The 15,449-nt window shown below is 45.3% G+C and overlaps 1 protein-coding gene across 1 annotated transcript in view; it reads right to left on the bottom strand.

Moving 5' to 3' along the window:
- Positions 1-15,449, bottom strand: part of TTLL11 (tubulin tyrosine ligase like 11) — a 242,034-nt gene that overhangs the window by 38,684 nt on the left and 187,901 nt on the right. Inside the window, exon 7 of the mRNA XM_061200992.1 lies at positions 4,152-4,403. Coding sequence (XP_061056975.1) covers positions 4,152-4,403 — 252 coding nt within the window. The remainder of the gene's footprint in view (positions 1-4,151; positions 4,404-15,449) is intronic.

Genomic DNA, 15,449 nt, shown 5'->3' with positions numbered 1-15,449 from the left:
AGAAATCAACTTTTTCCACTCCATAAAATCCTATTTATAGAATTTCTTTTGTGTTCATCCTTCTCTGTGAAAGAAAAGAAGCTTATTTTTCCTGGAGAGGTTTCTGTAAGGTGAAAGCTAACAAATAATCAATATTTGTTTAAAAAAGAAAAAAAAACAACCCACTCTCTAAATATCTGCGGAGGGAGGGAAAGACAACTTTGGTTTATAATGTTTCTATTTTTAAAGGCTATTGATATCCCAGGCATAAAAATCTCATGATATTACTGGAAAGAGATCATCACAGAACAGGGGAATTTTCAAAGTCACTGAGGAGTTAATGACAGAGGTGGGGGCAGGGCCCCTGACACTTCCATTCCAGAACATTCTGACACTCCATGCTGCCTCTCAGAGAATAACACCCCACAGCTACCCATTATGAAGCATATTAATATCTCCTTATGAGAAAAGGGAGTGGAAGGGGGGAAAAAAGGAAAAAGAGAAAACCGTTCTCTAATTTAGAAGGAGACCAGGATTAGAAACCACAAAGGACACGAGTGGGGATCTCCAAGCAGAATGGCCCAGCATGAAGCAAACACTCGAGGTGTGGAGAAGCTGCCTCCATTTTCTAGAAATAAACCCCGGTTTTGGCAAACCGTTTAATCTTCAGACTGCGGAAATGGAAAATGCAGCATGTGCCAGTTGATGTCAAATTCTGATGTAGGATACGTTCAGAAAACGGGTTCTTAGTGAATTACATAGAAATCCTCCCAAATTAGGAATCCGATGGAAGGAAAATAACAAAAATGCATTTCCCTCGAGAAAGCTGTCAAACTGAAGAAGCAGATAATTTCTATTTCTCAGAGAAAGAGATGTCTCCACACCTCAGCAATTATTATGAATTAAAAAAAAAAGAGAGAGAAAAGAGGTGCTTAATTCATGGTAATACGTGCTACTGTTATATGCCTCCTGAGGAAATGACACGACAAGCTGGTTAGATAGAGTTAAATCTAGACGAGAGGATGACAGTTCATTATTTCTCATTTCTTGGTGGAAAAGAAAAATAGAATACGGCCAGACTGGCATTAGCATAATTCACTCCTAAAACTGCTGATCTATGCAGCACATTACGAGAGATGGTCACTGAAAATAAATTCAATCGGAATGTTTATTATTTTGTTCCCTCCAGTTCTCTTCAAGGAACTTGGAGAGAAAGAGTGGGTAGGACAGACGAAAGTCAAGTTCAACTTCTGCCGTTTGCGTGGGAGCTCAGAAGGGAGGGTCTCTAGCCAGCAAATATGTCTCTGGCACAGTGCCCCAGAGAAGGGCACTTGGTTCGATTTAACATATGGCATAAATATTATTAATTCATAATGAAGCGAAATTTAAACTGAAGTGGAAAGCAGAGAGAGAATAGTTGTTAGCAAGAGAAAACGCATGCTGTTAAATTTAGCTGGCAAGACGGAACACATTCAGATATAAATCTGAAAGCAGAGAAGATCATCTTTTACAACAAAGCTGCTGTTGGAATGTCTTGGTACATTTTAAAAGGAGAAATCTATTAACAGTTGTGCAATGCTTTCTCCATTTCTTCCTGCATCCTTAATTACTCAGGACACTTGCTGGGTGGGTACAGAGGGAGGGGAGAGGGGCTCACTGTCTGAGCCCTTCTGCGCCGGCTGCCTCTTCCCTACCTGAAGACATTGTCACTTGTCACGGTCACCATCGCTCCCACTAACAGTACTCGGCCACAGGTTGGGAATGATGGCTGCAGGACCTAATAGTCGCTAACGTCACAAAGATGGGTTTTTCATGCAAACATGAAAAACCCATCTTTTTCATATTTGTTCTTAATTATAGGGAACAAAGGGGTGGAAAAATCATAAAGCCTCTCACACAGAGACAGATTTGTAGCAATATTTTTGACATCATCCAGTTTCAGTCTGAGTGCATTTTAAGAATCTTCTTTGCTAGAACCATTCTCAATTCTTTTCAGGAATTTTCTTTTCAAGATTGTATATGAACATACCAGTCCTCTTAATATGTACCTCAGCCTCTCACACCAGAGGTAACACACCGGTGGACCCTATGGGCCGCCATGCTTTGATTGAACCCAGAATTATTTTCTGAATTGCCAACATTCAGTATACACATGCATTGAAATTTTACATAAAAATCAATATTTCTAGCTTCTCTTGAAAAATCAAAAGCTTTGGTAATACTAGCCCAGCAACAACCTTTCTTTTTGCCACAGCCCCGCCCTCCTCATCCTTCTAGACCCCACCCACTGGTTTGTTTATCCTTCCTGCCTGCACCCTCCCCCCACCCCACCCTCAGGCAACTGAGATTGTGATTCTTGTGATATGTAATTTTTTTTCAAATCTCTCCCTCTCTCTTACATTTTAGTAGAATTGTATTAGGAGTTAAAAGGAAGCATCTGACCAACGTCTTTTGCTCTTCCTTCCTTCTTCTTTTTTCCTGCCTGGAACTTGACCATGATGGCTGGATTTTGAGCAGCCATCTTGTGACCATAAGGCAACCCTGAAGCTTGAAGCACATGCTCAGGGTGGGTAAGCACAAAGACAGAAATTGGGGAGTTGATCACTTTGTGGCGTCATTAACCAGCCCTAGAAGCCCCACTGCCAAATTTCCTGTTATATGAGAAAAAAATTAATTTTACTCTTTAAACCATTTATAGATGGGTATCTATTCCTACAAGTCAAATGCAATTCTTAAATGAGTCAGAGGGTATCACGTTAGGTAGTTTTCTCAGGGAGATAACATGCGCCTGTTGACTTTCTGGAAAATTCCCTCTGCCTCATGGAAATAATAACCATAAGACTCCCATTTCACAAACAGCTCCTGTAAACTAGGCAGTGGGCCAGATCCTTCATGATATATTACGTCCCAACCTCATAACAATCCTGCAAGGTGGGAGAGATTATTCCTATTTTACAGATGAGGGAACTGAGACTCAGAGAAGATAAGGAATTTGCCCAAAGCCACACAGCTGTGAAGTAATGTGCTTGGCTCTGAAGCCAAACCCCAAAGCTTGTGCTCTTTCCATGGGGTTTTCTTTTCCCCTGAAACTAACACAAAGCCCCTCTCAAAATCACTGTGCAAATATGACTTCAGGTTTACTGAGATGGCAAAAATTCCTGCTGATACTTCTTCATGCCATCCTATCAGGAGTATCAGAGCGCTAGAGTTAGAATTTATAAAATTCATTTAGAGAAAAGCATATGACAAATGGTTTCCAATTCAAGACTTCTAATTATTTGCTTTCATGAAAAAAACTATGAACAGGGTGACTTTGTGTTGCCAGATAGAAATATTAAAACCAATGATGAGAAAAACAATAGCAACATGGGATGCTGGCAGGTAGTTCCTCTGAGGTGTATAACATACAATCCTAGGGTATTGATAGTTTCATCTCCATTTTATAGGACCATTGAGGTTCAGAGACTGTCACTAACTTACCCAAGGTCACACAGCTAGTAAGTGCTCCTGTACTGCCCCAAAGTATCCCAGAGGGTAGAGGCAAGTTAATGAATAATCTCAGGAGATTAAGTGGCAATGGCTTATTTTATAGGCTGTGGCAAAAACACAATTTCTTTGTCTCATGTTTTATCTTTAAAATTCATGCAAATTTTGTATTATACTCTATAATATAACCACATTATTTTTATATTAGAACAAATGTATTAAATTATTTATCAACCGAATTATTTAACTTTTCTCTCCTGAAATTGACACTTTGGAAGATGTGGTTTGTTTCTCTGCTGTGGCTTCATTAAAGCTCAGCCCTCAGCCACGTACTACTGGGAGAACATCACCCCAGTTTTAGAAGCACGGGTTCTGTCCGAGTCCAAGGGGCACTTATTCATATATGAGTAAGGACCTAGCTCAAGGTAGCGCAGAATTGTTTTCCAACCACAAGCATAATGTTGTGAATACTGTCACATCCATAACATTCATTAATTCATTCAACAAACAAGAGTCTACTGTGTGCCAGGCCCAGTGCCAGCTGCTGGGCCAATCCAACCCCAAGTGGGGCCGTGATCTGGCATCACAGATTCTCCCAGGTGCAGTCAGAGAGACGGGACCAGCCAGATGTGGGGCTGGTCTCCACCCTGCCGGAATCCCGAGCCAGAGGAGCTGGTCTCACTGACCTGATGAAGGTACGAAAGCCTGTTGGTCCCAACTTCATTGTCCCCTTGATACCCAGGAACCGGATAAACAGGTTTGCCATTCTGTCCACCAGGCGCAGGTAGTTGAACTGCTTTGCATACTTGGGGAACACCTGCTTGAGGCAGATGGAGGGCAGGTGGGCTTCGGGATTGGCGCTGCCTGCCGAGGCACTGGCCAGATCGCTGTCAGAAGGCTCTTCCTTTGAGGCTAACGGTTTCCCAAGCTGCTGAGACCTGCAGCACACAAGGAGTTAACGACAGAACCAACATTTAGAGCGGGCTTTACAGCACACAGATTGCTTTCCCTTGCAAATTCTCCTTTCCTTTAGATTTATAGCAACCTGGAGGGGGGTGTATTATTACTATTCTTAATGTACAAACCAGAGAACTGACCTCAAAGAAGTGACCTGCCCAAGCTCACACGGCTAGGGTGTGGCAAAGCCAGAACTTGAACCCAGGACAGAGCCGGGACTAGAGACTTACACTTCCTCCGTTCTACCATCCTGGCTTCCCAATATGGACAATTTCCTTTTCTGTACTCATGACTGAAGACAATACTCTATTATGCAGCAGTCTGGGTTTGATTTCAAACTCCTACTTATGGGTAGTAATTGAATAATTAAGAAATATAAAAATCTCATTGAGGGCTGGCAAGAAGCCACAGACAGTTCAATGAACAATGTGCAAAGATACATCAGTTACCCAATTCTAGGAATAGGCACAATTGCATTTTCTGGCTTAACTATTTTCTTATTTGGAACTTGTACAAAAAAAAAATGATCGTACTGTTGTGATTCCTTAGTCTGGATATTTTATTCTGAAATTATCCTGATACTCGAGAAAGTTCCCAGCCACTAACTCTCAGATATGCACCTCCAGCTGCAATGTTCTCACCTCCAGACACATGGCTCCAGCTATCACCTGTTCACCCTCCAGGACGACCCGCAGGTACCTCACACTGACATGACCATTTCCCCTCACCCCAAATCCACACTCCCTGTCTCCTCGAATGTCACCACCATCTGTCAGTGACCCAAGCAGGAAACATCTGAATCAACGCCAGCCCCTCCTCTCCCTCTGTCTCCACAGCATCCTTAGTGTTCCCTGGAACCCGCTCCACTCTCCCCCTGCCCTGGCCTTGTCTGCTCTCTCCCGGACTCTAACAATGGGGTCTCCCGCCTCCGGCCTTTCCCATCCACAGACCCATCCTCCACATGGCACCTGAGGTGCCCTTTTAAAGCAGACCTGGCTGGGATGCCCACTTCCTACGGTTCTTTGTGGTTCCTGAGTGCCTACGTGATAAAGTCCATACTCCTCCCTCTGGCACACAAGGCCCTTCCTGATTTCCTCTCTGCCCTCCTTATTTCTTGTCATTGCCTTAGACACACTGTACCCTTCAAGGCCTTGACCTCTGCGGCCGCCCCAGCCATGGCCTCTGGACATAGGGACCCGTGCTTGCTGGACGCCCAGCCCCCTTCCACACTCAGTGCCTGTCTCTGCACCTGCAGCTCACCTTGCTTTCCTGTCTCTTGTCCTGCCCATAGCGGATGGGGGGGCCAGGCGTAACCCTTTCCACCTGCGTGTCCGTTCCAGAGACAGAACCCTTGTAATAGGGAACAACGAATCTGACTCCACATTGAATCTGTTCCTTTTACTTTAACCTTTGCGTTCTCTTGCTTTTGCTACAAGTTAATCACTAAAGGGAAGTTGCCTATAAGCTTAAATGATCCATAATGGCCCATCTCTGGGTACCCTGCCTCCCATGTGATGAGTGTTAAGGTAAAATACCTTTGTTTAGCTCACAGGAAACCTCCCGACTAGGCCCACCTGTGAATGGCTGCAGGAAGGAAGAAATGAACACATCCCCTCTGGAGTCTGACCTAACCAGGACTTAAGCCCCTCCCCGTTTAGTATGAAAGAAGCCTGAATTCTAACTCCAGGAAGACGGTTCTTTGGCACGCTAGTCCACCGTCTTCTCAGTCTGCTGGTTTTCTGAATAAAGGCGCTATTCCCTGCCCCAACAACTTGTCTCTCTATTTACCGTCCTGTCGTGCGGCGAGCAGTACCAGCTTGGACTTGGTAACACCCTGAGCACGGTGTGAACGGCCAGTAAGTACTGCCCAGCTGGCTAAGAGATCCAGGAAAAGAAGAGCCACATCCCATGGTGCTGAGCTCAATACCAAGGCCATTTTCTACTCTTTTCTTTTCTTTATTAAATGGTCTCGTCCCCAGAGCTCCCACTTCCAAGCACACCATCAGTCACCAAGCTGGGCTGTCTTGGCATCTTCACACCTGCTTGCCTCAGCCTTTGAAGACTTTCCCAGCCCTGGCTGCCCGGCACACTTCTGTTCCACTTTCAGAACCAGCTCAGCTGTTCCCTTGACCATGCTGAAGACTGTCTTTCATGTCCCACTCCTGCCCCTTGGACTTCTTCACTCCTCTCATCAACTGCGCTGCATTTGCTTACACGCCAATCCCTCTCACTGTTTTGTGAGCTCATGGAAGGCAAGGACCACATCTTATTCAACTCTATTTCTGTAGGACCTGGCACGTATTAGGTTCTTCGGAAATGTTTCATTGAATTTGTTGAATTGGGAAAGTTTGCTTTTAATAGCAAGGTAAGCTTCCAATAAAACATCAAGGTTATGATGCTTTGTACCCACCCCATAAGCTCGTTTAAATGGGAAAGAAGTTCGAAAGAGAAACAGCATACTTGACGGCCCTGCCAAAATGGTCTTTTCTTTATGCTGGTCCAAGGAGCCAGCCTCCAAGAAAGAGAACCCCCTTGTGTGAATAAAAGGTCCTGTAAGTTCTGTTCATGGTTCCTCCTAAGTGGGTCTCAAAGCGAGAACAGGCAGAACCAGAGAAGTGCAAAGGAAAACCCCTTCTAAAGTTCAACAGTGTGGAGGGTCCCGGGGAAACAAATGCTCCCTCCTACAAAGGGGAGGGACCTTATTCCTCCGGAGAAGCACTGCATTCCCAGGGGGAGCGGGATGGAGTGGGTGCAACTTCCCTTCAGCTAAACTGGTTTTATCATCACCTCCTTGAATTTAAGACTGTAAATAAAAGTCAGGTGGTTACACTTCAGATGAAATAAAATGTTTTCACATTGAGGTTATAGGAAGAAAGATGAGAAAAAAAGCAGCACTGTTATTGGAAATTAGCTCTTAAATTCCTGGATAAGTGGCAATCACTAACTTTAAAAGCACTCATTAAGTTTTTGTTAAAGGAAAGATTTGGAAATATACAGTTTGAATACACTCCATGACAAAGAAAAAGGCTGAGAACTCTTCAATCAACAGAACCGTCCCACTTTCATGATCTCATTTGCTCTTCACAAAACATGTGCAGTACACTGTTATTTTTATACCCCTCTTCCAGACGGAGAAACTGAGGCACAACAAGGCGAAGCAGCTCTTTGCCCTGGCTGAACTGGAATTACACATCAGTTCTCCTAACCAGGGCTGTTTCCGTCCTGCTGCCCTATTATTCCAAAGCACATCATGGTTCACATTGGGGGTTACCAAATCCAAAGGACTGTTATTTATTTTTCCTTTTTAAATAGTTTTAAAAAAATTATAATAGTAATTCATGGTCTTTGTAAGCATTTTGAGAACTGTATAAAGGAATCAGAATCATTTGTAATCCCACAATTCAGGGATAAACACTACTAATGTTTTGATTTTTTTATCTATGTTTATAAGTTAGGATCACATCATGGGTAGTTTAAATCCTTTTTTCTTACACTTTATATCATATGTGTCTTCCCGTGGCATTAAGTATGTTTTCATGAGCATAATCTCTCATGGACATATAATATTCCATATTATGCCTGAACCATAATTTAATTGGCCATTCCCTGTCAGTCAGATATTGTCTACATGGCTCGTCTTTGACTAAATAGAGTCTGGGAGCCAGTCCCCTAAGCCACGTGCTCCCGCCCAGAAACATAACATGTTAACAGCTAGCAGCAGCCTTGGAGATCATTCTGTCCAACGATGTCATCTATTTTCTTTTATTGTGGTCTAATGTCCGTAACATAAAATTCACCATTTTAACCATTTTAAAGCATGCAATGCACAATGTTGTGTAACCACCACCTCTACCTAGTTCCTAACCTTTTCACAATGATGTCATTTTAGAGAAGAAATGACTCCCAGGTAGATAGGACATTAGCACCAGTGGGTCATCTGACTGGCAGATCATCCAAGGGGGTGGCCGTAGCTTGGGTTACCTGATGAGGGGGACCTCACCACCTCCAGGGCAGCTCTCAGGCTGGGAAGGTTTTCTGGATGCCACATCAGAGGCTGTTCTCCCTCTGGTGTCCATAGCCCACATCCCAACCCACCCTCAGAGCCTCACAGGATGGGTTTGTCTTCTCTTCTCCGTGACAGCCTCTCACATTTCTTACTGGATGACTACCATTCCCCTTCCTTCCTGAATCCCAATTAATAACCTCAGGATGAAAAGGGCCCTCAAAGCCACAGATATTTCATGGACTCAAAACCACAAATTCAGGCAGAAGTGGTTTTACTCAACTGGAAGAAGGCAGTAAAGATATAGCTGATACATAAGAGGAAATAAAACAAGGAGAAATGGTTATTCTGCTAGAGATAATTCCAGTTATCACACTGAGATCCAAGTTATCACAAATACTGTAAAATCCTGTTTTTACTTAATAGCATTTTAATGGAAAAGTCAGACTTATGAAATAGAAGTGACTGGTAAAGAAAATATAAATCAAGCTTACTTGGGGTCTTTTGGGGTATTTTTTTAAAAATTGAATTTGGTGTGTCCTTGATTTATTAAAATAGGGGAAAGAATCCTGGAATGTTTTATCTATTATTGTCTTTCAGATAAAATGGAATTTTGTTTTATTAAAACTCTTGTGAAAAACCACCTACCACTATTTTGCCTGGAAAGCCTACTGTTAAAAATCACTACTATTTATCAGGGACCCACTCTGTGTCAAGCAGCTTACTACCTATATATGATCTCACTGGTTTCTCAAAACAATTCTACAAGGTAGGTAGAAACTGGTCCCATTTTACAAATTAGGAACCTGAGGCCCAGAGAACCTTAATACTTGCCCAATGTCACAAATCAATAGTGGAATCAGAATTTGTACTCAGGACTGTCTCACTACACACCTGAGGCTTAGCTCACTATGTAGCTCTTGTGCTAATTTGATTTAAATCAAACCAAAGACTTTTCTTCTGATGTACAAACTATATATGCATATATTCTCGGGAGTTAACAAAATAGGAAGGTAGATACAGCAAGTTCCAGTTTCAGAGAAGGTGCTTGAATTCTCTCAGAGAAATAATTCCCATTTTTAGTGAAGCATCCCTTCAATAATTTATTCGTTCATGAACCATTTCTCAAGCACTTAACCTGTCCCAGGGGCCTGGGCTACACAGGTGAGGTGGACACAGTCCCAGCTACCCAGAAGCACATGAGCCAGTGGGGGAAGACTAGACCCATCCACAAACAATGACTGAGCCAGGTGGGAGTGGCCAGGTGAGCATCCAGAGATGGGACCTGGAGCATATGGAAGTAGGTCGGCTTGCTGGGTCTTAGTCGTGTACATGAAGGGGAGCAGGTAGGAATATGACCAGGAAGCCAGCTTGGGTCTGGGTCTTATAGGATCTTGAGTGTCAGACAAGGGAGCTTGGATGTGGCAGTGTAGGAGATGACAAGGTCGTGGTAGATTTGGGGGAAAGGAGTGGCAAAATCAGAAGTTCAGAGAAGATGAATGAATCTGCCAGCAGTGTGTATCCTGAATCGAGGGGGGAGTGGACGATGTTAGGAAGCTACTGGAACACTCAAGCTCAGGGATTCTGAAAGCGTGGTCCCTGGTCCCACAACATCAGCATCACCTGAGTCCTTGGGCCCCACCCCAGACCTATGGCCTCAGAAGCTCTGCCTTAGCAAGCCCTGCGGGGGATTCTGATGCGGGCTGAAGTCTAAGAATCACTGGTCTAGGTGAAAGAAGATGGATTTGGCAACTGCTTGATCACGGGGGATAGAAAGGGAGAGAAGGCCCTGGATCACGTTCCCGGGCAATCCTGTGGCTTGACAGGAGAGCCTGGTGGGCAGCGGGATGGCACTGGCAAATGGAGGGAAGTAGGCAGGCTCCTTTCCCCACCATTTGGCCAAGACATGTCCCCCACCCCAGCCCCTTGGGGGTTTCAAAGGCACATTGGCATTCCAGAAGAAACGGCCAACAATGCACCAAAGAAGTCCCTTAAATTAGCCCAGCAGCTAATTTAAAGAGTTGGAGGATGAAGTCACTAAAAATAAACATAACTACCATGTAGCCCCGCTCTGTCATTTGATAAATCTCTTCCATCACAGGGGCCCCATTTGCTTGATGGCAATGCTATATTGTTTGAAGAGAAGGCGATAGATGGGTGAGGCATGTGTTTCCAAAGTGATGAGGAAAGGGATTTAATGAGGAATCTAGCTGATGCTCTAGTCCCTGTAAGACCTAGATCCATGCTGGGTCTATTCCCACCGGCTCCCCTTCGTGCAGTGTTCCTATGAATGCTCACCTGGCCGCTTCCGCCTCCCTCAATCACTTTCCTCCATAGCACAGTGTCACATCAACAACAAAACACAATGGTGATGATATTGATTATGTGCCAGGAACTGCCATCTTAAAACATTTAGTCTTGATAAAATCCTACGAAGCAGGCATTATTATTATGCCCATTTTACAGATGCAGAAACCAAGGCACAAAGATACAAACTAATAGGTTGTAGACCCAGGATAGAGAGCCAGGCAGGCAGGTGCCAGTGTCCTTGTTTCTAACCACTGCACTATGGCTTCTTCCATACATGAGGAGTTATCGGGCATTAAATATCTGAGAGTTAGGTCGGTTACTCGTAACATGTCATTTGACCCTGGCAATGATCCTTATGAATTAGGTATAATAAGTGGCTCCATTTTGCTGCTGAGAAATGAGCTTCAGAGAGGTTAGGCTACTTTCCAAAGGTCACTCAGCTATTAAATGGCTGAGTGAGGATTTGAACAAGGATCTGCTTGAGTTCAAAGCCCAGGCCCTTTCCACTCCATCATGTTACAACTCAGTGTAGTTACGAAACTTCTCTGAACTCATTTTTTCCTCCCTTTCAATGGGAGAGAAGTCTCTTACTTACGAGGGAGAGCGGTTGGGAGGGCACTTAGTCTAAGCCCAGCACAAAACTGTTGCATTCTTTAGGATCAAAAACACAGCCTATGTGTAGAGCATCCAGATGATTCTGCTGGGTCGGGGGGGAGTTGTAACTGACCTCAGTGTGACAATCATCGCATATCTGGACGGGGCTGTTCCATTTCGACTGCCCAACAAATCAGTCTCTGTTTTACAGTTTCAGGCCCACACGAATCACTGATGCACTGTGTGTCACATGTGTGGGAATTAACGGAGGCCCCCAATGGCAACAGCAGCAGACTAGGTCTCTGCCCCCGCCTGGGATGAATTCCCGGAGCCACCAGGCTGGGGATGCTGCACGAGCATCTACCCGTCGGGCCAGGCAACGAATTAACAAAAGAACAAACATACAGACCTAGTCTAATGCCCCCTTTCCCACAGACCCAGAACTCAGGCTATTTCCGAACTGGAAGTGCCTTTAGGGGTCATCTGGCCCAGCCCTCTCATTTTCCAGATGAACGAACTGACAGCTCATTTTACAAAGACCTCCCAAAGGGATTCTTTTCCAACGGGGCTCTCTCTGCTCTGCCCCTCTGCCCAGAGTGAGTATCTTTGCCCTGGTCCCTCTTGCTTTCTTTGTCTCTGGGCACGGGCAGTAAGAGACAGTGAAATGTACTGTCACTCAGGCCGGGGAGGGTGGGAGGAGATGCCGCCAGACAGCTGCTCCCCACGGGCGCCGGCCTGGGGAACCCGGGCGTGGGCTCTGGGGGTAGTCCGAGTCACCGCTGGAACCCCAGCTCTGTATTCCTGAGCTGGGTGACCTCAGGCAAGTCATATAACCTCAAAGCTTCAGTATCCTCTTATATAAAATGGGAATAATAATGGTACCTAAACTATAGGACTGATGTAATTACAGAGAAAATGGATACGTGGCGCTTAGCACGGTGCCCCAATTCCTGTGAGCCACTTTGGTTATAATCACCAGCATCTTTATCTCCCGTGTGTCATCATCTCGAGGGGCTCACTGTCTTGTCCCCAGCTTCAGTGGGAGAGATCGGCACACACCTCCGGGAACTCAGGAGAATACAGGGTTTCTTTAACCACTTTTTGGCATTCTGCCCCACCCCCAACCCACGTGACTAGACGCTGTACTGTTCTCTTGCTCCTTCGACTGGCTATAGGCCGTCTGGGGAATCTCACGGCAGGCCGCCCGGGGTCAGACTGCACCTACCCTCTTGTCCGAACCTAAATAAACCCCCTAAATAAGTGAGTCTCATTTTCTTGGGCCTCGCTGGATAACTGACCCTTATCTGATACCCTGGGTCTCTACTGAGGATTACTGATGTCACAGAACCATGCACAGAGGGTGACATTTGCTGCGCCCCACATAAAGCAAAAGTTAAACTGAGGAGTGGAAAGGGCCCTAGTGATCATCTCGTCTCATTTTCCTTTTGAAATAACATTGGGAAGTCAAAGCAAAATCACTTGCTTGAGGGGAGGCATCAAGTGAAAGATGGTAGCAAAGGCAGGCCCAGTTCTGACTTCCTGTTCAGAACGTTGAAAAAAGAAAGAAAAAAAAACCCGACACCACTATTGAGCTAAAACACCAGAGTGGCCAAAATTCTGATTCTGAACGAGCAGCTTCAGACGCGTCCGACCACGCTGGCCGGCATGGAGGAGAAATCTTTTTGCCCGAAGGGCTGCAGAGTCCCTGTTTAAACCCACTAAGTAGCTGGTCGCTGTCTTTCTGTGGATGGCTGGGCTCGTGCTTAGCTTTCCGCTGGATCCTGGAGGAACGGTTTTCAAATGACAGGCCTGGCCTGCACGGGCTGCCCGAGGCCCGTTGGACAGGGCCCCACCCTCGGCCAGAGAGCTCGGGGCCCGGCGGGTCTGGTCGCTGCCTGCTTTGCCTGCCTTGTTGTCTACATTCCACATTCCTCCACCTTTTTTATAAATGCTCTTTCCCAAAGTATCCACTTGAAAAACACTTGTCCTTCAAATCTGAGATTCTGTATCACCTTTTCCAAAAAGCTTCCCATAGCTTCTAGAGTTAAATCAACCATGCTTTTCTATATAACATTCCAGGCTTTGTACGTCATCATCATTGCCGTCACCATTATTTTTTTCTTCAGAGTCATTGTCACAATTATACCTATATGGTTATTTGTATTTGTGCAGTTGTCTGTTTGATGCCTGTTTCTCTCACCGGATTGGGAGCCTGGAAGGGTGACACCTCTCTTGCTTGTTTATGACTATAACCCCTACGCAGTTCCTGGCACTGTTCAGAATAACTGGTAGTGAATATAGTCATCGTTTCAGTGAGTTCCCGTGTCCATTCTATCAATTAGACACAATGATTGACTCCAGTTGACATCTGAGGGTGCTGAAGTTTTGAGAAGTTAAGTCAGCTGCCTAAGTGATAAGACTGGGACTGGAATCCAGTGGCCTAACTCCAGAGGTCACATTTTTAACCCCTACGCTGCCACAGCCCTCCTCCTGGTTGCCAGAATGAATCTTTCTTCCACTTTTTCTCTCCCAGTTACTGGGAATATACTGTCTACACTTGGGGAGAACAAAGATTTCCTAGTAGAGACAGCAAGGCACTGTCTGTGTGACGGTTGTAATTAGTGGTTGTATTAGCCTCCGTTTTACCACCTCCAAAATTAGCAGAAAAGGCCAACTTGAGCTTGCGTGTATAGTTCTGCTAATGAAGGGATCCTTTTAATTACATACTCAGAGCCTATCTGCAACAAAAAGCGTTTTAATGCTTAAACACAGTTCTGCACCAAAGTATAGGGCTGCATGAATCCAGACAATAAGTGGGGAAACCCATGCATGGAAGTCATCCTTTGCCTAGACTGTAATTCTTTTTGGCATTCAATTTCATCCAAACCCCAGTTCCTTTTCTATGGTAATCCTAATTCCCTTTTGTATACTGTGCACCCAGTGAACCCTTATTCAGGGATTCAGTAGGCATATCCTGGTCAAATATACTCCTTCCTCCAGATTTCATATGAAATCTGCTTGCTTTGTGAATTTCACTTGTCATCGTTTTGCGGGACGGCAGCTGGCCAATCCCTGCTGCATGGGTGTTGAATGCAAAACAATTCTCACTCGACTCTGTCCCAGGGGCTGGTGGCATTTGCACCCGACTTTGCAAGGTGATTCTGTGTGCGTCATTCTGCATGAGATTTTCACTAATGTGAGTGAGGTCTCATGAGGCTGATCCCCCAGGCCTCTCTCAGGCCAGGCTGCCTCGACTTTGAATTTGCAGTGGGTCAGGGAAAGGGAGTAATTCTTATTGAGCCTCCTCTGGGCTAGGAGCTCTCCCATGTACTGATTATCCTGCTTAAGCCACACTGAGACCTTAAGGTGGAGATACTAACATATATCCCAGAGCCATGCTTGGGTTGGAATCCTTGCCCTGTCGGTAACTAGCTGATGACCTTGGGAAAGTGTCTTAATCTGCTCGTGCCTTGGTGTCTTTATCTGTATAATGGGGACGATAATTCTACCTACATTACAGCACTGTTGTGACGATTAAATGGGCTAATATATGTAGAGCACTTAGAATCGTACCCAGCGTGCCGTAAGCACTCAAGAAGTGATAGCTCTCGTTGTTCCCAGCAGACGAAGCTGAGCTCAGATAAAATAAAGCACGTACTCAAGGTCACACACCCCCTACACGGTGATCTGGGTCTGTCTGACTCGCAAGAGTCTGTTCTTTCCAGGCTTCCAGCGTGAGGCTGGGCAGTGCCCTGGGTGGGTGGGGGGGTTCTCTGCTGGCCCTCCGCTAGGAGACTGTAATCACAGCCCTCCCCAGGTGGGGCACGACCTAGAGAAGGTCACTCCTGGCCCCAGGATGAGTGGCTGGCTTCTGTTTTTACTGCTCCAAACACACTGCTCTCTCAAAGGTTACCACCGACCTCCTCGTTGCCACGGACCTCCTTGATCTTCCCCTAATTCGGCTTCTTCATAGCATCCGATGCAGTCAGCCACTCTCTGTCTGAAACTCTCATTCTATGCCCCTGCATTCTCCTGGTGTTTTTCCATCCTCTGCTTTTCTTCCTCTGAGGACCCTTCGTGGTAGATGGTCTGCTGAGCCTCTGCCCTTGACCCGCTTGCT

The sequence above is a fragment of the Eubalaena glacialis genome, chromosome 9 (assembly GCF_028564815.1).
Source record: "Eubalaena glacialis isolate mEubGla1 chromosome 9, mEubGla1.1.hap2.+ XY, whole genome shotgun sequence".
Classification (NCBI taxonomy): domain Eukaryota; kingdom Metazoa; phylum Chordata; class Mammalia; order Artiodactyla; family Balaenidae; genus Eubalaena; species Eubalaena glacialis.
Note: the sequence above shows the minus strand (reverse complement) of the source record. Positions and strands in the feature narration are given on the sequence as shown.